General features: G+C 41.4%; 1 protein-coding gene across 8 annotated transcripts in view; it reads right to left on the bottom strand.

Annotated features, from left to right (window-relative positions):
• The window catches only part of sugct (succinyl-CoA:glutarate-CoA transferase), a 77429-nt gene that overhangs the window by 55048 nt on the left and 797 nt on the right, over window positions 1–21584 (bottom strand). For all 8 annotated transcript variants that reach the window (XM_076971169.1, XM_076971175.1, XM_076971171.1 and 5 more), the window contains exons 3-9: window positions 21503–21576; window positions 20624–20709; window positions 20160–20210; window positions 19893–20013; window positions 12524–12615; window positions 12191–12334; window positions 7168–7263 (exon numbers count right to left, since the gene is read on the bottom strand). In XM_076971169.1, coding sequence (XP_076827284.1) covers window positions 7168–7263; window positions 12191–12334; window positions 12524–12615; window positions 19893–20013; window positions 20160–20210; window positions 20624–20709; window positions 21503–21576 — 664 coding nt within the window. The remainder of the gene's footprint in view (window positions 1–7167; window positions 7264–12190; window positions 12335–12523; window positions 12616–19892; window positions 20014–20159; window positions 20211–20623; window positions 20710–21502; window positions 21577–21584) is intronic.

A 21584-nucleotide genomic window follows, 5' to 3' on the forward strand; every position in this document is an offset into this window, starting at 1 on the left:
GATTGAACAAATTTTTTTGTTCACAGTGAAATAAACACTTATATAACTTTTGAACACAGTTCAGTAATAACCTTCCTTAGTCCATCCATATATAGCTGAATTCTGTTGATCAGATTTACAAAACGAAACAAACTGGTGATCTTATTTAGAAACTGAATATACACACACCATTTGCTAGCTAAGCTGAAGTTTACTTATTAGCAATGACCAGCTGGCAAAGCAACAAAAAATTACACAAGTGCCTATCAAAGTTATTAAAAATTAATCCACATTAAATGAGGAATGCTATATAAAGGAATAAATAAAGGAATGCTTGATTTATATAGCCAAGGTGACCATTTATTTGGTTATGCAAATTTTAGCTAGATACCCACAAGACCAATTGCTCTGAAATAACTTTGAGAACGTAATGCTATAGCATGGGAAAACACCACCAATTGCCTAGGAAATACAATGTTTTAGGCATTAGGACATAAATCATGCATCACATTGAAACACCATGAAGGAGCATGAAGAATTGAAAACACACTTGCATGACTGTGAAAACCAGAATGAGAGGAAAGGAACAGAGAGATGAATGCAAACAGGACTTGGTTATGGGTTAGTGGAAAAGGAATAAACCAGAGCTGAGGTGCAGCTGTCTAGGGGTCGGATGTTGGACGTCAGCATGACTGATCAGATTGATTTAATAATGATTTAATTAAATTGATTGAAGATTACTAGGAAAAAAAAATACATTTCCATCAAATCTTAGTACCAGATCACAGCTCTACATGCCATGCGGATAAACCAGAAGAGCCAGAGGTGTGCTCCAGCACCTTCACGCACACTTTAAACCTTGCACATAAGGAACTTCTTACATGCTATGCTCCGGTGTCTCCAGCATCTTGTTTATGTCCAACGCAATCAGTAGTCCATGAGATCTTTGACAGATTAAGCAAGTGTCAGTGGTTTATCTCACTGATCTTACATCAGTGTGATCCACTTGTGTTTTAATCCAATTTGGGTAGATCTGGATCACTATTTGGTACCATCCAAAGCAGCACAGGGCCCCCCGTGTCTGGGCTCCTTCCCAGGTGTCCTCATCGGGCCAAGAAAAGACTGCATATTGGCATGATCACCCTTGCTTTGATATTTGGGCAATGATTTGTGTGGTCTGTGACAATGAACTGATTTAAAATTTCAATAAGCAGTGCTTCTCAAATTTTTAAGGTAGCCTAGTCAACGGTATCTTCCACACTCACGCTGCTTAAACTACTGAAGTGATGAGAAAATTTGTGTTGGTTTCCAAATGCAAATGGATATTTACTGGAACAGAATTTGTTTCCAACTAATTGCTACTCAAAAAAAAAATCCCTTAATTAAACAATTCAATAAGGAGGAAGAGGTGGTCCAGATTTCAGTTGGCAGGAGTATCTGTGTTTGGCTGCCTGTTCTGGAGAGCACTGCTACTCTTCCATGACTCCCCTTTCAGTGACTCAGAAGAAAACACCACTGCTCACCGTGAACAACAAGAAACGTGCCCAGGAAATGCAATCCACTACCTGGCTGAGCAGAGCAGTTTCAGTGACAACAAAACACTAAACAACACAACAGCGAGGTCTATGGAAGGCAAACCAAAGAGGTGAACCAAAACCAAACAGCAGCCATGGGAAGTTGCCTCTGTGTAGCTAGCCAGTCAGAGGCCAACCTTTCCAGCACGCAGACATCTGCATCAGATCTTCCTGTGTATTTTTCCTGTTTGGGGTCAGATATTGCTTTATTTTTGGAATTCTATGCCCAGAACTAGGGCTTGACCAATACATAATTTACCTAAAACTGATATTACAGTTCATCTGCATCACCGGAAAGCCTGCCAATAAAGCCTCTTTAAAAATATCACACACACACACAATCTTAAAACAAAGCCTGCTTTCATGCTTCTAACCTCACTTATAAAAAGTCCTCATCCGTGTCTGCACGTGTGTGTTTATGCTGGTGCCCACAAAGGTAGTACAAAAATTCAAGCAAGGAAGACAATGCCGGTTACAGATAATGAGACGGGTGTTTTGACAAAATGTAGCCCATCAAATGAAATGAAGTCCAGCACGTGCTTGGGCACCACTGCAGGGAGAGAGCGACGCTGCGGACTGCAGCACAATCAGCCTTTGAGCTCCTCACACGCTCTTTAAGAGCCCAGCATGTTGTGGGTCCTGATTGACCCGTAAAAAGCAAAGAAAGCACTTCGACTGCTTTCATCACATGACGCTTCTAGGCTCATGTAAAGCGGCGTGGCCGGAAGCAACAGCACAGCATGGCTCCTGGAGGTCTCTGATGGGCGTGCTCGCACAGTCAGACCGGCTGCTGAGAACGCTTCTCGCTGTCCGGGGACTTCAGATCAACCTAAATGCATATATTTCACGGTTCTATTGAAAAATGAAAAGGGCAGAAAAACAAGAACATCAGGGCATTCCGTCTAAATGTTCCAGTATCAAAATCTGAAGCTTCATCACTTTTTGCATACCAGAAAAAAAGCTAAACTATTTTTACAAAAAAGTAGGCCATTTACATTTTTAGACACCTATGTCATTAATACTATTTCTGATGCTAGTCCATGCTGTAAAGCCTTCCGATGTGAACACATGCCCATAATGAAGGACTCCTCCACACCCCCTCCAAGATGGACCCTGCCATGGTGCATTAGGTCCCAGTATCTCACACTAACAACAATGTTGCTCTGATCTTGGTGCCTACATGTGCAATTGGGCTGGGATGTTTTATTTTTTTGTCATTTAGGCAGTCCGGAGCAAGCAGAAGGGAACGGAGATGGCCAAACAGCGTGCTTCGCTTTTTTATCTTCAAAAGGCTCAGAGGAGTCCGAGAAGAAACCACCAGAGCAAATTTTCTGGCAAAGGTATAACGGAATCTTTTCCGCTTGTCCACCAGAGGAGCACCACCAGTCAAGTGACAGAACACAGCACAAACAGTCCCAAGTTACCCCCCAGCCAACATTCATAGCATTTTAGAGCACGACTAGCCCGAATCAGATTTTTGTGCCCAGGATCATGACAAGAGGAGGAATGTAATCTTACTTCAGCATTCCTACAAAAAGCATTTAGGAAATAAATGTCTAAAGAAAGAAAGCACGCCAACTGGCCAAGACTGTTCATGGAAATAAGTTAAAACACTAAGTGTAATTTTATGTGCTTAGTGGCATGTAAGGAACAGAAGAAATATGACATTTGTCAAGTTTTGAGATATTTGCGCTTGAGGTATAATTTTTGTTGCAGTAAAGTGACTGTATGCAGAAGGAAAATTACTCTCTGATGTCAAGAACGTCAACGGCCATCTGGTTAATCCAACAATACTGGTCAAACACATGCATTTGTCATTTTTCATTGTTCACTGATTTCACACAAGCCCTTTTGTCTTTGCATGTGCTTTCTGTTGAGCACAGACCCAAAGCCAGACAAGGGCAAGTAATACTGTAGGTCCCTGGTGTGAGTCACTGAAAGTTCTAGAATGGCATGAACTCTCTAGGAGGCCACCATGATGCTCCAGGAAAAGGTCCCCACAAGTCTCCTGGCTGCCCCACAGTATCCGAGGCCACGGGACCCGAAGCTGCATGCTGACCCCGCAAGTCGACTCCTGGTTAACCGGCATTCTTCTGATCCGAAGGGACATGCCAGGCTTTAGCTGCGAAGCACAAAACTCGGAGCAGCCATCGTCCAAACCGCCAGCGTGTTTTCACAGACAGGGGCTATAAGGACAGGACAGTGGGTGAAGACATAAACAAGCTGTCAGCACAGCTGCTACCCTCGTGAGTGATGGCTACGAGTTTCTCTGATCACAACACACATAATCGTCGCCTAAGAAAGGACAGCAAGGTTTTACGGACAAAATGTAAACACATGGCAAGACCTCAAAAGATCAGAGTGGTTTCAAATCCTGCCTGGTGGCAAGCATGTTTGGGAGCCAATAAATCATAAAACAACTTCCCTGTAAGGCAAAATCCAACAGGTCTAAAAAGAAAATAGTTTTAACAAGTTATTTAATAAGGTTCTTCATGGAGACTTGGGGCAAAATGGGATCTTAAACAGAAATGAGCCAGTGGATCGTATTGCAAGAACAATTCTGTGTCAAATACCAATACAATGCTTGACCTGACCTCTAGTGTCTGTTATAATATTAACACTATATGCAAACAGCTGTTGAAAGGGTTGTGAATAAATTACTTTGATTAATCACTTTTAAAAAATCACATTAGCACAGTACTGGGTATAATGTCAGAAAAAGAAAATCCATAAATATACTTTTGCACAAGAAATATGTTCAAGGTAAAATGTATCCCTGTATTCAATTTAGCTCAAATACACACATCTCACACTTAACTAATCTCAATATTTACTAAATAGAATATTAGACCTCCTTTGTGTGTTTCAGTAACGTAACACTGAGAGGACCCTGCATAATGATTGCACTTTGCAACTGGTAAAGGTAGAAACCTAGACTAGTACACACCAATAACAAATTTCCAACTTTTTCCAACTGAACTACTGCTGGAATAGCGCCTGCTGCATCTCTCTGGGAGACGTGGCACGCTTGGTCCTCCCTGGCCTCCTCGGGTCGAGCAGCACTCGCGCATCTCACCGCAACCCTGTCAGAACTGCTCCGGCTGTGCACACACGCCGAGTCTTACGTTACGGGGCCAGGTGACGCAGGACAGCCAGGGGAGCCAACAGGGAGACAGGCAGGATGGCTCACGAAGCACGTTAAAGAGCACGCTGGTGAACGGCCAAATCATCTGTGCACGATCATCTGTGCACGAGCATCTGTGCACGATCATCTGTGATGTCAGGTGTGAGCACTATAAGCACAGTAAGAAAGGCCAAGTCTGAGGCTTTTTATATTGTTCAGAGTTCATAAGAAAACTTGAACTTTTGGATGCTCGTGACATCCGCTTCACTGCAGAAACACTCTGCTCCTTTCAGCTTAGCGTGTCTGAAGGTTCATAGCAGGATTCATCACAACTGGGGAAATTATTCAGAACACGAAAAGGCCAGGCCTTTGTGTCAAGGTGAAAGTAGACAGCGCTACGCAATTTGTCTTGTAGGATTATAACTAAGTGCTGATCCAATAAATACATTTTAGCAAAATCAGTTCAAACAAACATCACCAGTTTAAGATGTACAGAGTTTTTTTTGTCTGAGAGCAGCCTACAGCAGGGCTTCACAGCCTTACATGTGTGGGGAAAATAGGACTCAAGCTGGGAGAAAACAAATTTATGAACCTGATGTTACAGGGGACTCTCGTGGCATATTTACATATTCATTAGCCTAAGATTTCCTCACTGCTCAAAATTCTGTTTGCAATTGGGTGAAATAATGACCAGCTCACAAACTCCAATTAAGTGCACCGTTGAAGATACATCCACAGTGCAAGAAAGAAAGCCACAGCGGACATTTGGGGCTCCTTCCTGGAACCCAGTTTCAGACATTTTGTGAAGAACCACCAATGAGCTCTATAAAGCCAGACAAAAGCCAGGAGCCTCTCATCAAATGGAAAACATGCTTCATATTGCAGTGCTGCACTGCGTTCATTCGATGCCGATAAGAACTCTCTGTTAAGTGTGCAGAGCTTAGACAACTAACGGTGCATGCATTTCCACAGAAAAACACCACCACCAGTGCTAATCAGTCTGAGGAGTTAACTCACAAAGTGCCACATAATTAACAAAGTTAGGCTACTGAAGCCCAAACCAGATAAACCAACACTCAGTGCTTCATACAACTATGGCACTGGGAAACATCTTTTTTTACTGCCTCATAACCAACGAGGAAATTAAAACAAGTCAAACTCTGGTTTGCTGTAAATGTGTTTCTCCACATGCCCCCCCCCCCAAACTCCTCTCTACCACACCTCCTCCTCCACCGCCTTCTTCTTGTCTGAGTGGTGTTCAAGACAGAAAGCAGTACACCAGAGCAAAGGCAGTTACTTTAGCTTCACATTAGAACCAGGCTTCCCTTCAGACGCTGAGGTGTTGATAAATCCTATTCCACCCATCAAAAAAAGAAGCACCCATTAACTACAGGAATAAGAGTCAGGAGGCCACGCCCCTCACCTCTGGAAGAGTCCAACTGTTACGTCCATATGTGTTGTGCCGTTAATGCTCTAGTATGGTTTTCCAGGTACAGATTCCAATCCTGCTGGTTTACGGGTCCATGCCAGGATTTCTCTCTTCCTGGTTTGCCTGCCCTTCCACAGCTCCTTGCCGACTTTTTCCTGTCACGCGCGTTGCATAAATAAAGCCCACAGGGAGAAGATGGAGGAAGACGAAGGACTGGAAAAGTGGGGGAAAGGATTTGTGTTTGTGTGCTGTGGTATTTAATTTCTTATGAGTTGCTTTGTATTGGCTTTGTTTAGTTTGTTTTCCGATTTTTGTTTTGTCATGGTTTTGTGCACGGTTGGTGCATGGTTTGTCTGCGTATTGGTCTTCCTTGCGAGTGCTCGTTTGTAAGCTACATGTTGAATGGATGTGTAGTGTCCATCACCATCACCCTGCCAAAGGTAGGGAGTGGCTGCCTGTTCATTTGTTTGGGTCATGGGGTTTGGCATTCTGTTTTTATTCTGTTTTTTAGGTAGGTTTCTTTTCTTTGTAAGACTATGGCATTACATTTTTTTGGCATGAAGGCCACTCCCGATATAAGCAGCATAATATTTCAAAAAACAACTTTATAATGAATCCCACTTTCTGGAAAGCATCCAATGTTATAGCCACAGGCCTAGACAGGTCATAACACAAACACGTTATATGTCCCTTTACTAGTATCTACTTGAAGAGCCATGCTGGGTCAGAGGTCACCAATGGGTTACCATTCCACACAGAAGGAGAATAATAATATGCACTGGTTCTGCAATGATGCTACTGGTTTACTGTCCATTGGCTACTATGACCAGATAAAAACGTTCAGTTGAAAAGTGGTGAATTGAAGGAATGCTTCCCTTAAAATGTTTAAGATGGCCAACCTGCGTTATATCAACAGGCAATGGCTAATTGGGTCACATTAACTCTTCTTTATTTTCAGTCAAATTAGCACTTCAGCAGTTGGTGCAGGATTAAAGAAAGAGGCTAGGATGTGCTGACAGCATTACCTTAAGAATGAGCCCATTAACATGTTATCCTTGTACCTGATAAGGGACTATGCTCTCATGTGCAGTTCCCCATCTTCGTGCTTCTTGCCCTGCGTTGAGGTAGTTTGCAGCAATGTGAGTGAGACACGCCACCTGAGGGACAGGCAGAGAGAGAAAGGTGAACAGGGTGAGAAAGGTGAATAGAGTGAGACAGCACAAGAGACGATTCATTTTTTGTACAAATACTCTACTGCATTATAAATGAATTCGGTGACCTCTCACACAGATTACACAGCAGTTCCTTGTGGTTGGTGTACAATACACTTGGACTCTGAATCTTAAACCATATTTGGCTGTTTGGGGGGGGATCAAATTAACCCAGAACATCTTTAGCACTCAGGAAATTAGATCCACTGCTCACGCTATGCACTTCAGCCAACAAAGACACTTCATTTACCAACTTAGAAATGTCTGGCTGCAGAATATACTTTTTGAAAATTGCCCTGGGTTAAGGAAAGAGAAATGGGAGGCAGATGAAATAATATTTTGCAATGTGAACCGATGCTCTTTAAAGCAGTGAACACAATCTCTGATGGGAAAAGCCGAGACTAAAGCAGACCTGGGATGATTTGACACCGTGCGTGAGACACTGGCGTCTGCAGAAACTAGCCCATATGCAGCATTCCCTCAAAGTGAGCCAGACTTCAATAGCTAAAGCCTCTCTGGCTGTGAACCTCGTGAGAAACTCTGTCATCACGTCACACCCACTCTGCACCATCAGCCACCTACTGTTAGAGCTTTTTCTTCATCATCCTGTCTCTGGGCATAAAGACTACTGGTCACTTCTTTACATCAGCGCCATTTTTCTGTGCCATTTGTCAAACATAAAGAAGCAGTTTCCTGGACTGCAAGTCGCCTAAATACTGTGGAATTGAAATAGCTAGTATAGAATCATCAGCTCCCAATATGTTACCATACTTCATGACCTCTTCCCATTTTCAGCTTTATTCTCATTGTCTGTTGCCTGTGCTTTTTTGTTTCCATCTGTCTGTTCTGCTACTCTTAAATGTAAGCGTCTTTGGGTTCCTGAAAAGCGCTATACAAAAATAAAGAATTATTATTATTATTATTAGAATCATCTCATCTTTATGAAGTGTAAAGCAAAATCTGCTTAGATTATCTTCCTATAATACAACATGCCAATAACTACGTGTCAGAGGTTAAGACAGGGGCTTTTATTTTGACTTTAAACAGTCCATGTGTTGTAATATAAAGAAAAATGTAATGTAAAAAAAATGGCTGTAATAATATCACCCTGGTTTGAAGATTATGTTCCGAATTACATTGCTACTATCATGCTGTGAAGTGATGTCCATGTACATTACAGATTAAATCTACTATCTTTGATTGACAATAACTACTTTCAATTTTCCTCACAATGTTTTCCCCAATGGGCACAGTTCTGCATTAGAGCAGAGTGTCCCTTACCCAGCAAAGCCAGGAACAGCTCACACCCTATTCATTTGGCCTGCAGCAACATAACTGACCTGCACATCACCAGAGAGCCCACAACAGGACCGTCATAAAGCCAAGGACTCATCCACTCCCATTACACTCACTAGTTTGGCAGCTGTTAGTACCTTCCTCTTTTATTTAACAGCGAATTAAATTTTATGAGGTAGCTATTCAAAAATCACACGGAACCATTTGATAACTCAGTTTGACAAATTTTCTACACACGTGCTTTTTCAGACCATGCCTTTCTCAATTAAAATGCAGTTGCATGAATCAAAGCAGCACATCATAAATCTCAGTCTTCTGCTCAGAGCTTAGGGCCAGTGCCTGGCAAAACATCGAAGTGTTAACGAAACTTTCCAAGTGACTTTGCTTACCAGAATGGGGAAAAACCACCAGAAATGGAAACAAACAAATTCAAATCCAAGAACGAAACGCTTTATTATGTGTCCTTACTGTCTGTTTTCCCTTAGTATCAGTAGCAGCTAAGTCATCACCATAAAATCAGTGCTTAATGCCAAAACCCAAAGCAGTTCTCAGTCATATTAACTAATACCGTATCGTACAGTTTAAGGTTCCAATTATATAATTTTCATGAACACATTTTCTGAATAGCTAGCTTCAGGGATTCAAATCAATCCAATATGGAAGTCCATTTTTTGCGGATGCCACTGCCAAAGAGGCTTTGTATTTAGCAAACACAACTGCGAAAGAACATTGGTGACAGAGGAAGGAAATGCTCGCAATAAATAGTTCCATTCCTGGCCTAATTTCACATCTGGCAGAAGGGAAAATGTGTGCTGTGATCATCCTCCAGCGTGTCTTCATGCTGATGACTGCGCTGGGCCACTATAAAATGGAAGCGAGTTAGATAACTTCGGCCACAAGAGGACCAGGGTGGAATGTGGAAGAGGAGGCCAAGGCAAGGGCTGGAAATGTGGGAGAACTTCTCTGCCTGGTTAGGCCTCTTACCGTGGCAGCCATGACCCCACGGCCCTGCACACCACAGGTACCACAGAACAAAACGCAGCCCGTACTTTCCCTTGAGCCATTCTAGCACCAAGAGACTGGATATATGAAGGGCTACGCTAGGTTTCCCTCCGAGCACAAACTCTCAAATCCCCAAGAATTTAACACAACAATCCAGGCAAGGTGGGAGGGCGGGGGCAGCAATTAAAAACGCATGAGGGGTGAGGGTGGAGGAGTTGGGGGGCAGGCAAGAAAGAATCCACATAAACCACAACAGAAGCACTCCAAACAATGAGATTATGAGAGCAGTTTCCTGAACCCACATCCTTTAGTTGAACCGGTGTCATCCAAGGGATGAAGACTCGGACTGATTAGTTATGTCTAAGGGTTCAAGGGAATATTTGCAATTTGTCAAGACCATGGAAAACACAGAACTTGCGGTGTTCAGCACGTTTAAAAGACTTTTTTTTTTCCCCTCTATAAGAATGATGTGTCAGATACAGATTCCCAGGGCGTTTAGGATAGTGGATCATCATCTTCCTTTTCAGTCTTCACAGACACAGAGCTGGGGAGTTTAGGCGAACTTAGGCGAACTCAAGAGGATGCATCCTAGCTGAAGCTTTCTGAACGACTCCTTCCTCGATCTAAACAGTGGCTTCAACACTGAAACATGTATGGACAGAACAAACTCACTGACATTTTAGAAACATACAGTTATTAACAATGGCCCAATAAATGGGAACCTCAATATTTTGCATACAAAAAAATGTTTTAATGAACAGAAAATGGCCATGAATAAATGCTGCACTACCTCTACTACAACAGAAAAATAGAAAATCAGGAGTGTATTCAGGATTGCAGATAAAAGCAAGGCCCTATAAGTTCATTAATTGTAAATGGGTGTTTACAAACTCAGAGGAACTCAGAGTTTAGACTCAGCTTTTCTGTACTGTATGTCAAACCAAACTGTAGATGCCTGGTGGAGCAGGATTTTCTATTGTTCCCAAGATGAAAAAAAAATACAATTCTGTATGAAAGCTGTTTTGTTCCTTGGATGCAGAATGCATGTTTAAATGGCAAGAATAAACCTACTGTGATGAAGAGTCTGTTTCACTTCAGGAAACTATAGCTGTGCAAAGCTCACGAGAACTGCCCGATCAAACTGGATCTTCAATGAGAACAATACAGGGGTTTGGTGCAGTTGTTTGACCTTTATCTTACCATTTGGTTTCATGAGAACAGTCACAGTATTTTTTTCAGGAAGAACATTGCGGTCAAACTTTGATCCCCCCACCCCGATCTAGTCACACAAATATTTTCCTTAATGTATTCCGTTGTTTTCAAGTGTTAAACATGACATCACAAGTGACAGTTGTTTAACTTCAACATATTATGGTATGCCATCGTAAATTAAACCATGTGAAAATAAACCACATAAAGCCTTATGGAGTGTTATGTGGGGTATGGCAACTGCTAAAAGCCATGTCCTGTTACATCCCTCAAGGAAAGGTCTGGAATCTCTAAGCAACTGTAAGAAGTAAATACTGTATAAGCATTTCATTTTTTAAATCTTTTCTAAATAAAACATACCTCGTGCATACTCACTGTGCACGCACTTTGAAAGTATAAAGAGGAAAAGTCAGAAAAACATGAACAAAAATCGAAGATCCACTTTGTGCAAACGCTACAAAGGTGGAGACGCGGCCAAAAACACAGAACATAACATTGAGTCAAGCTGCGGGACGCTTCCCCCAGAATGCCGTTCTACACGTCCCCGCCAAAGTGGAAATCCCGACACAATCTGTTATCTGTGCTCGCTTTTTATGGTGTGCGAGATGCACAAGCAGGGCATAAAGCACTCACCACGAGCAACAGTGCTGGGCTCCTGGTGTGCTCGTGGCCACAGAGCCTCATCAAACCTAGCTGTGAAGTAAACTCACGTCCAGGAACACAGCAACAGTGTCAGGAGATGAACACTTTTGCCTGCTGACATGTAAACGGTACAGAGCTTCACACTCCACTGATTTCTGTGGTGTTACAGGGCTGGCACACAAGCTGTGTGTGGTGTTTGGACCCACAGGTACTATGTTGAAATCCTTCACCTTGCACTTGAATCATCGCTATGTTTGGACCATAGTAATGCGTTAGCTGAAAATTGAACAGTTTAGTCAAGGAGAGCATAGACTTTCTGGCATATACTGTGTTAACACTCTCTGCTTTATTTCATAACTCACATTCAGTTCATGTACCAAGCAAAAACAACCATAAAAGCTTAGACACTCGGACAAGATCTCCCTCTTTTTTCTTGCAGTTGAATATTTTATTGTGTTCTTTTTTTTTTGAGCCCCCAGATCCCATAACACAGAAATAATTCAAATGGTAAAATATACATCTCTCATTTATAATTCAAGCATTACATAAAACCACAGAGCAATAGGCTAATAGGTTATGCAGAAGGCTAAAGTTTGGGTTTGGCCTAGTCTAAAGCTGAAAAATGCAGACAGCATCTAAACAGAAGTAAGGAGTAATGTAAATTTTAGTCATTAAATTGCACCTGGTTTTGTGAGATTTGAAGTTTGAAGGTGAGGAGACTAACCTGAGAAGAGAGCAGGTTACAGTCAATGTGAAGGCCTCGCCCTGTCTTCTGTCTCCACAGCAGGCCAGCCATCACAGCTCCCTGAGCGTACAGCCCTGTGGCCAGATCAGTCATGGCAACACCGGGCCTGACTGGATCCCCATCCTTAAATGCACAACTCGTGTTTAATGGCACTGGGGGATAATGTAGTCTAAACATCTCAAACTGAGCATTCTTCACAAACCAGACTGACATGTACATTTGCAAACGAAAAGACATAACACAGTAGGGTAAAATGTAAATCTTTCATTAATAATGTACAAATTTATTTTCAAATGATACAATCAGTCTCACCTCAGAGCCTGTAATGTGCATCATCCCAGACACGGCAGAAGCGATAGAGTCATATCCAGGCTTGTGTGACTGGGGCCCTGTCTGACCATACCCTAACAACACACACACACACACACACACACACACACACACACACACACACACACACACACACACACACACACACACACACACACACACTTAACTTGTACACTTCCACCATGCATGTTAATCCAGCACTCCTGGACACACACTGGACCTGACTGGGACATGTACTCTGCCATACCTACTCCAGAGAATGGTATGGAAAATAATTTCACCCTCCTACATTTTTTTCACCACTGCAGTGCAATTATGTTCTAAGACATTTTTGGAGGTTCTGGGAGATTTCAGACATAAATGCTCTAGGTCTGGCAAAGATTTTACTCAGAGTTGTTAGAATATTGCTTATATATATATATATATATATATATATATATATATATATATATATATATATATATATATATATATATATATAAGCAATATTCTATGTTTGTCTGAGATTATAGAGCTGTTTTCTTATTCTTTCAATTCCATTTATGGACAGGAATTTAGGAAAATAGATCTATTAGGAAATAGATCAATGTAACCGTAGATGTATTTTCAGCATAATCTGTAATACTGGAGGTTACAGTGGTAACATTACAGTCATTTCCAGCTACCTATATGAGGGTATATTTTCTCAATGCCACAGAGTTCCCCTCCAACATTGTTTAACTCAACAACATAAATTAACCCGTTAAAGGTGACTTACACAACATGCTGAGTAACATAGGCGCAGAGTGGCTAACTAGTTGTTAAGATTCAAATAAATTGAATTAACCTTCAAAACTAAATGTAATGTACCCTTCAAGTCCAGTCATTCCCAAGACAGACGGACACAGAAAGAACACAAAACATAACATCAGTGACGTCTACACCACATGCTGCATCCGCAAAGCCATCAGCATTGTGGACGACCCATCCCACCCATCACACGAACTCTTCACTCTGATGCCTCCACTTCCATGCAACAGCTTCTTTCATCAAGCAGTCAGGCTCCTTAACACTCAGAGACGGAACTGACAGCCCCCTCAACCCCACCACACACCAACACTGATCTGACCCCCCACCCACCAGTCCCCACACATGCACAAAAACACTGCACTGAACCCCACCCTTCGCCCCCCACACACACACACACACACAAAGACTGAAATGTATCCATCCCCACCAGAAATATTGCTCTCCTACAGGATCTGTTAACTCTACCTCAGAACTGCTGTGTTTATGCATGTTCTGTATGTCACAGTATGTAACTTATCTCTGACACACCCACACTACATTGTACTGTACCAGCACTACACTGTCATGTCTGTCAATTGTCTCTGGTCTGCTGTATTTATTGTAGCGTTATGGTAATTATTGTAGTGATATTGTTCCACGCCGCACATTTTGCACATTGTTACCCTGTTGCCCTTTATGTAGTCTATTATATTGTTGATTCACGGTGCACCACGGTTCCGGAGAATCGTAATTTCGTTACACTGTGTACCTGTACTCAGATGTAATGACAATAAAAGCCTCTTGACTTGACTAGGTTAAATTTAGGCTGAGTGGAAGTCTACATAGAGACACTAGGTTAAATCTATACCGAGTGGAGGTCTGCATAGCTACAGTAGGTTAAACCTAGACTGGGTGGAAGTCTGCAAAGCTATTCTAGGTTAAATCTAGACTGAGTGGAAGTCTACAAAAGGTGAAGTTCACGTTATCTTAAATAAAAGCTTTTTAGTTTTCATACCAATTAACCAGACTAGACTAGAATATCTCTAATAAAAATAAATAAGTCACAGGATCTCTAATACTGTAATGGGTTTCAGAAATAAGCCCAACAGATTAGCTTGTGTGCTTTCTGTACAAGGTTCTGTTCTACAATGATGTCAGCTCCATGCATCACCTGGAGCTCTTGTATTACTGTCTCTGAAATGTAGGACATTTTACTACTAGAATAACTAAGAGGTAATGAATTAATGCAGTACTTCAACTGATTGGCTCATAATTTACACAAGAAAATTAACATAAAACAGACACTGCAAACCAAAAACTTTAGCAAAAAGGAACACGTACTATAAAAATACCCAAAACATTTGGGTCTTGCAGAAACTGCAAAAACGTTATATCTTCTGATTCTGATCAAACTGGACTTCTAAAAAAAAAAAAAAAATTAAAAGACAAACAAAACAGAATTGTGTCAAAACCCATAAGACTTGTTTAGCTGTGCTACGGTTCTACGGTTTGACGCAGTGCTTGCATGTCTTTCCAGCATTCAGCCAATGTGGTCCTGATTTTTCAGTGGCAACTCTGACACAACGTGAAAGGAATCTAATTTCACACACAAGCGTCTCTAAGAGCTGGGACTCCACCTAATGAGGACACGTGTTAACAATAACCTGCGATTAAATCTCAGACGCCACTTAATACTCTTTAATTCGCTGTAAAGAAATTAAGCCTAACTAATAAAACGAAAAGAGAGGGGTTGCCGTCTTTTCTGTGAAGCAGGAGCTTTAGTGCACATGGGCAAGGAGACCTCAAACTTCCAGAGATGAGGGAAGAATGCCGGGCGGGACCTGTGCCAGACGCGGCCCAGACTGCCTAGACCTGTGCCAGACGCAACTTAGCTCTGCACCTGATGCCCTCATGACTCATGCTCTGCACCTCATGTCCTCATGTTATAGTGCCTGGTGTTCATACACCTACAATAATAAACGTTATTTGACAGAACTATCTAACTGCAGTTGTTCTGATCATCATGAAGAACAGCCTTAAGTTACCATTATACCTTGCATGTCCAGGTAGTTATTTATGGTTATTATAATCATAAGCATCTGCCGAGCATAATTACAAAGTTCTTTCTATGTGAAAACAATGGGGTGACATGATTTTTTTGGCTATAAGATTATGTTGTTCCTTGCCAACACTTAATAAGGTGTAATTAAAATCACAGCTCCTGTGTGAAAATTATATGGGTTCCTGATTGTAATTTGTATATGAAATAATTTATGCAATCTGCCCTACCTTTAGCAACGAACTGAATACAGTGACAGCATGAGGTGACATAAGAACCTTAAAAACCCAGAAATAAATAATCTTGCATGTATGACTCACTTCTGAGTACTAATTATAGATTTTCTCTATATTTAGAGCATCACAAGGAGAAGCATGTTCTTTTAAAAGGAAGGCATCCAGAGTGCCCATCTGGCCTCTCCTGAGCCACACGAACCATTAATGGGCATTTTCATATGGTTTAAAATGGTCTGATATGAGAGAAAGCAAACAATAAATAAAGACACACTTAATCCTTTGACCCCCACCTCAGCCGCCCCCTACCCTGCCCTCCCGTACGCAGCAGAAACAAGTGGTTCTCAAAGAGGCAAGAAAGAAAAACAGTTCATCCAATTCAAAGCCTTGGGGCTACACTCTGACCAGCCTCCTGCTGACCACCACCAGAGCTCGGTGAGTGCAGATCGCAGGTTGAACACTCATGTCAACGTTTGATTAATCCCTTTTACCCATGAACCAGCTCGGCGTGCTGTCTGCCAAGCCATTGGCTTAAAATCCCCATAGGGACGTTGGTGGTTACATAAGCAATCAGACCCCACATGCTATTCAGTTGCCCTTCTGACAAAACTTGGCCCAAGTGAAAATGGGTCGTTCCAAATTGCCACCAGATCACTCCCTCGCACCCCCGGGGACGATGCAATCAAGCAAGGGGTGATATTAAATCATCTGAAGACACGGCAATGCGAGGCCTGTTTAATACAAATCATGCAAAACTGGGGAGTGAACCAACAGCCTCACTAAAGCAGTCACAGCAGGCGACAATTCAAGTGGCCATGAATGAACAGCTTCCTCCACTCCTGATTGTGGTCTGTAATTAAAACACTAATTAAAATGCTACTATGTCAAGCAGCACGACAGGGGACTGTGAAGGCTATTTTCTTAAGAGAGAGGTTAACAGATGTACCTTCCTCTACCTAAGGCTCGGCCACTGTCAGGTTAAAGTAGAAGGCAAGCAGACAAAAGGCTTTCGATTCAAAGACAGCAGTGTCACATCAAATACAGAAATTGCTCACTGATCTGTCATTCATCTTTGAAACTGATATTGAACATCTAATTGGTCAGTGTAATGAGAAAAGTGGAAAGACCAGAACACGATTAAGCTCACACAAAGGCAGTCGAACACAGTGGTTGAAAGTCCCCTCTCTGAACGTCCCATATTCTTTCTTCGGATCAAAAGTCAATGTTTGTTTCTGAAGTCTCTGTGCTCGTGACAGAGGTCTGATAAAATAAGAGTGCCTCTGTCACATTCTGCAGAGTTCTGTCCTGGGATTACATGAAGAATAAATACCGACGCTTACAATAAGTCCTCACCTTTGCATGAGTTCGGCCAAATACAAAGTAATTCATATTATTGCATAATATTAAGCCTTTAATGTTTCAATTGGAGTGAAAATCACAAAAGGCATATGGCAACTTAATGGTCTCAACAACAATTAACTGAAAATGTTTGAACAGCTAGAAATGTGTTAGCTTGAAGTTTGTATCAAACCATGTCAACCTTTTCATGATTTTGTATTCACGTACATGAGGACTCCAAGAAATTGTCCCTGTTTCTACCTCTTCCCCCTCAACAGTTCACTGCAGCAAGGAGCAATAATGGACAGATGGTGGCACACATCTCAGGAGAGCTATTTTTAAATTATTAAATTTTCTGACCAATGAATTTTGGTTGGGCCATTACATTTAATATAGGGTTCGGCCCATTTCTTGCCCAGTAGCGCATTCTTCCAAGCCTGAAACAGAAATTTGCCGATGGCACCATAGCCCCTCCTACACTGGTTCTGGCTCCTCCTACACTAGCTCTGAGCCTATAAACTGGGAGGAGAGTAAGCTTTGATGTCACCTGTATAAAGTCTCTTTGGTTTGCAAGCACTGTAAACAATGTTTGGAAGACTACTGTAAATCAGTCAGTAACCATCAAGCTCTGATGCAGATAACTGAAACGACTTTTAGAAATACCTGTGGATGCTAGACTCATGATAAGAAATGACCACAATTATGCTAGCCATCCCTTTAAATGAGTTAATAGTTAATATACACATACAGTGACAAACTGTATGTATTATTATGTTTTCATGTTTTCTACACAACAAAACAAATCCTAGTTATTAGTTTCAGTCATAATTCATAGTAGGAAAAGGCATCAAGCTTAGCTCACAACAGAACTCAGTCTTACACACAGATATTGAAACATTACTCGAGAAGAGAAGCATTACACGACACGAGATGAATGTTGTAAATCACTTGTAAATCCAACATCCACTATTTAATGAGACCTCATGGGCTCCGCATCAGGATTTTATAAGGAAAAGAGGACTTTGGAATCTGGCTGCAATTGTGACCTTCACATGACAAAAAGAGCAAACTATTTTTCATGAAAACACCCCCATTTGCATAACTTTCATCCCTCCCTGCAAAGCAACCCCAATGCTGGCTTACTGTAAACTCTTCTGACCATAGACAAGCCTGGGGAAAGGGACAGACATGAACACCTTTAACATTGTCCTATTGGTTTTACGTGTTACTCCCTATGGTTCACCAAAGCATGTTTTGCATGTATTTGACAGCAAAATCTTTTTCATAATGATGCCTACTTTCAATATGATTCCACCTTGAATTTAACAGGAAGATATGCGGATAGGATTTGGGTGTAATGTAAGCATGGATGGAATGCTGTGACTGAAGATGACTTTTAGATACAAAAATGTCTTGCATACATGTGAAATAAAACCTGTTTGCATCTACACATTCAGACGTTCGACATCCATTTCTTGAATGTTTTCCCCCATTACTGTACACTACAGCTACAGCACCATGACTCATTCACTCATTGTCTTCACTGAATTTCTCTGACTGCTCAGAAACAACATGAAAATTGGCAATGAATCAAAATCTCAATAATATAATAACATTTCACAGTGTTTTTCCACAAAAAGAGAGAAACTCAGAACTACTGGTGGTGGGGTGGGTGTAGGCCTTTTCAGAGAAACTACTGGTGGTGGGGTGGGTGTAGGCCTTTTCAGAGAAACTACTGGTGGTGGGGTGGGTGTAGGCCTTTTCAGAGAAACTACTGGTGGTGGGGTGGGTGTAGGCCTTTTCAGAAGCCCTCCACAGTAACTAGTCTAGGAGTGAGGGATTTGAGATGCATGCAATGGTGAGCTGAAATCATGCTCTCCCTTATTGAGACTGACTCAATCGTGGATTTATGGGTGCTTGGCTCATGAAATAAGTCTCCTGGCAATCACTATGGTGACAGCCAACTTCTCCAAATTAGTGTGGCAAAATACCTTTGACTGTTAGCTTTTGCCCTTTTTATGGATGGTAGAAAGCAAACAGTAAAGTCAAATTAGCCTTTTAACAAGGACCAAATGTATTCCAAACCTCATAAGAACGGCTAACTGCACAGCTGGTATTGGAACATCATTGATACATTAGAGGCCAAGAGAATGTTACTGCATGTTAGAAGTTCCTTAATTAAAACCTTTAAAGTAAATGACAAAACATCCCTTCTAGTATAGCACACTTTGGTCACAAGTACACATGTCAGCCAACCCTTCATCCTTAGCCTCAGTTTTACGTTTTTGTGCACAAGTAAAAAACCTGAGGTTAGCAAAAACACAGACCCAATGATTGTCCAGTAGATGGTGTCAGACCAGTGGATAGTAAAAGGCCAGTGGATGGTGTTGGTGACTGAAGCCCATTCCTGTCCACTGGCCCTAGTACGTTTACTGTTTAGGTAAACTTCGCACATAGAATGAGCATCAGCGCTTGACTACCAGTCTAAATTTGGTGGTGAGCACTCAGTTGAAATTTGACTTGAAGGGATTTTTAAAAACCCATAAACCATGTAAGGGATTTTAGAAACATTGTGGCTTGATCTACCCAGGCAGCACACCAGGCCAAAACGATGATTTGCTACACAGAACGTTATTTATGCGACCCACATATAGAACACATGGAACAGGTCATCATGGTGACATCATCATATGCAGGTTTATGAATAGATGGAAGTCAAGAAGAGATGAGACTTGCTCAGAACTTGTGTTTGGGGTGTCTGTAAAGAAATTAAGCCATTAACCCATATAATCAGGAACCCTTCACACTAAAAAAAACATCAAAAATAGTCCCAAAAGTGACCCGTTCAAAAGTCGTTTTTTCAAGTGTTCAAATCATACCACTGTATTTAACACAAATCCCTTCATATTGAACCATGCTGAACAACTGTGTCATATGGCAAGACATCAGATACCTGAGATTGAACAGTAAATAAGCTGTGGAGCCACCTCACTCAATTGCGTATAGCCCAGTCCCATCTGATCCAGCTTGCCAGGTAGATAGTTCTCCACCAGTACATCAGAGACTCTAGCAAGCTGACGCAGTCAGGAAATACAGCAGAGATAAAGTGAAAGAACTTGTATCTGCTCATCTATAAACATCTACACAACATAAAACGTAGCAGGACAAATACTGGGAAATATATGAGACTGAGTCAACATTACAAGTGTCAAACATTTACCTCTGTTACAAGTTTAGCCCCCTTGGGATCTTTAAGATTAACGGCAATGCTCTGAAAGAAACGTATCATAAATCAACAGGTAATTAGCATTGATGTCATTTTTCTGTAGACTTGCAATGGCATAAATTTGACATCAGGTTAACCAGTGGGCCACATGACCTCTATAAAATACAGAGAGTGTGTGGAGGCATACACACAAAAGACAACTGCAAAATGTACTGTCATCCAGATTTCCGCGAAGCATCCTAAGATGTCATAACACCATCATCCTGATGAAGCTACATTTGGCCTGCCTTTTATCATTTTGTGGGGAGGAGATATATATATATGGTTGATGTTTATAAGGTTGATTTATAAGGATCAGGAAAATGTAGTGCAGTAAAACTTCACTGTCAACTGTGCATCTTAATCTGTGTGTGTGTAACTGTTCCACAGTACAATAACTTTGATTGTGGTTCCATTACCTTTTTGTTCCTGTTCACACTGAGAAAATAAGCGCTCTCTTCACCCACGAAGGGCGGTCCCCATGTTCTCGTGTCATCCCCCGAGCCTGTAGAAACACACAGGCGCCTGCTTTTAGCAGGGTCACTGCACACACCACGTAAAAGCCTGCTTTCAACGATAGTATGATTATGGATTCAGTGACATATGGAACCATACATGTTCTTATGCCAATCTCCATCTTGTATTTTCTAATTTGACAAAACATTTTACATATTGCTAATTTAACATGGACATTGCAGTAAAAATACTGTATATTAACAGAGCTCTATAGAAACCACAAAGTCATTTCTCACAATAAAACATGCCTGAAAATTAAAGCATCAAGCCATTATGTATATTCTCTACAACACTACATGAGTGTTTGATTTTGCAGGACTTCAGTAGTTCACAAGTACCAGAGCCACTTTAACATACTGGCATGTCAAAGTTAAGTCACTGCCTTTACATAAGTCATACCATTTTTGTATTTTATACACCAACCATGAGTCCATAAAAATAATAATTAAATAATCTCAAGCCATAGCATAACTAATTTCTCACTATAGGCCACTGGTGTACTGGCAGGTGATCCAGCTGACCTGATGCATTTAGTATTTAAGAACATTTGCTAATAAATCTCCATCCTTCATCCCTAATCAGCACTTCGGTAAAGTCTCAATGTTTCAAGAAATAACAAATCAGTCCAAAGCACTAAAAATATACTCAGCTAAAGAACACAGAGCACAATGTTTGCATCTTGGTTTAAAACAAATAAATGTTTATGTATTTTCAATCATAGACACCTTAACTACCACATATCTACAACCAGGCCTGGCACCATATTGCTTGTCTATACTCACCTGGCCGTTCCACCTTGGTCACCTCTGCGCCCAAATCTCCTAGTATCATTGTGGCAAACGGTCCAGCCAGAACTCTGCATTT

This window comes from Brachyhypopomus gauderio, chromosome 13 (assembly GCF_052324685.1).
Source record: "Brachyhypopomus gauderio isolate BG-103 chromosome 13, BGAUD_0.2, whole genome shotgun sequence".
Taxonomy (NCBI): domain Eukaryota; kingdom Metazoa; phylum Chordata; class Actinopteri; order Gymnotiformes; family Hypopomidae; genus Brachyhypopomus; species Brachyhypopomus gauderio.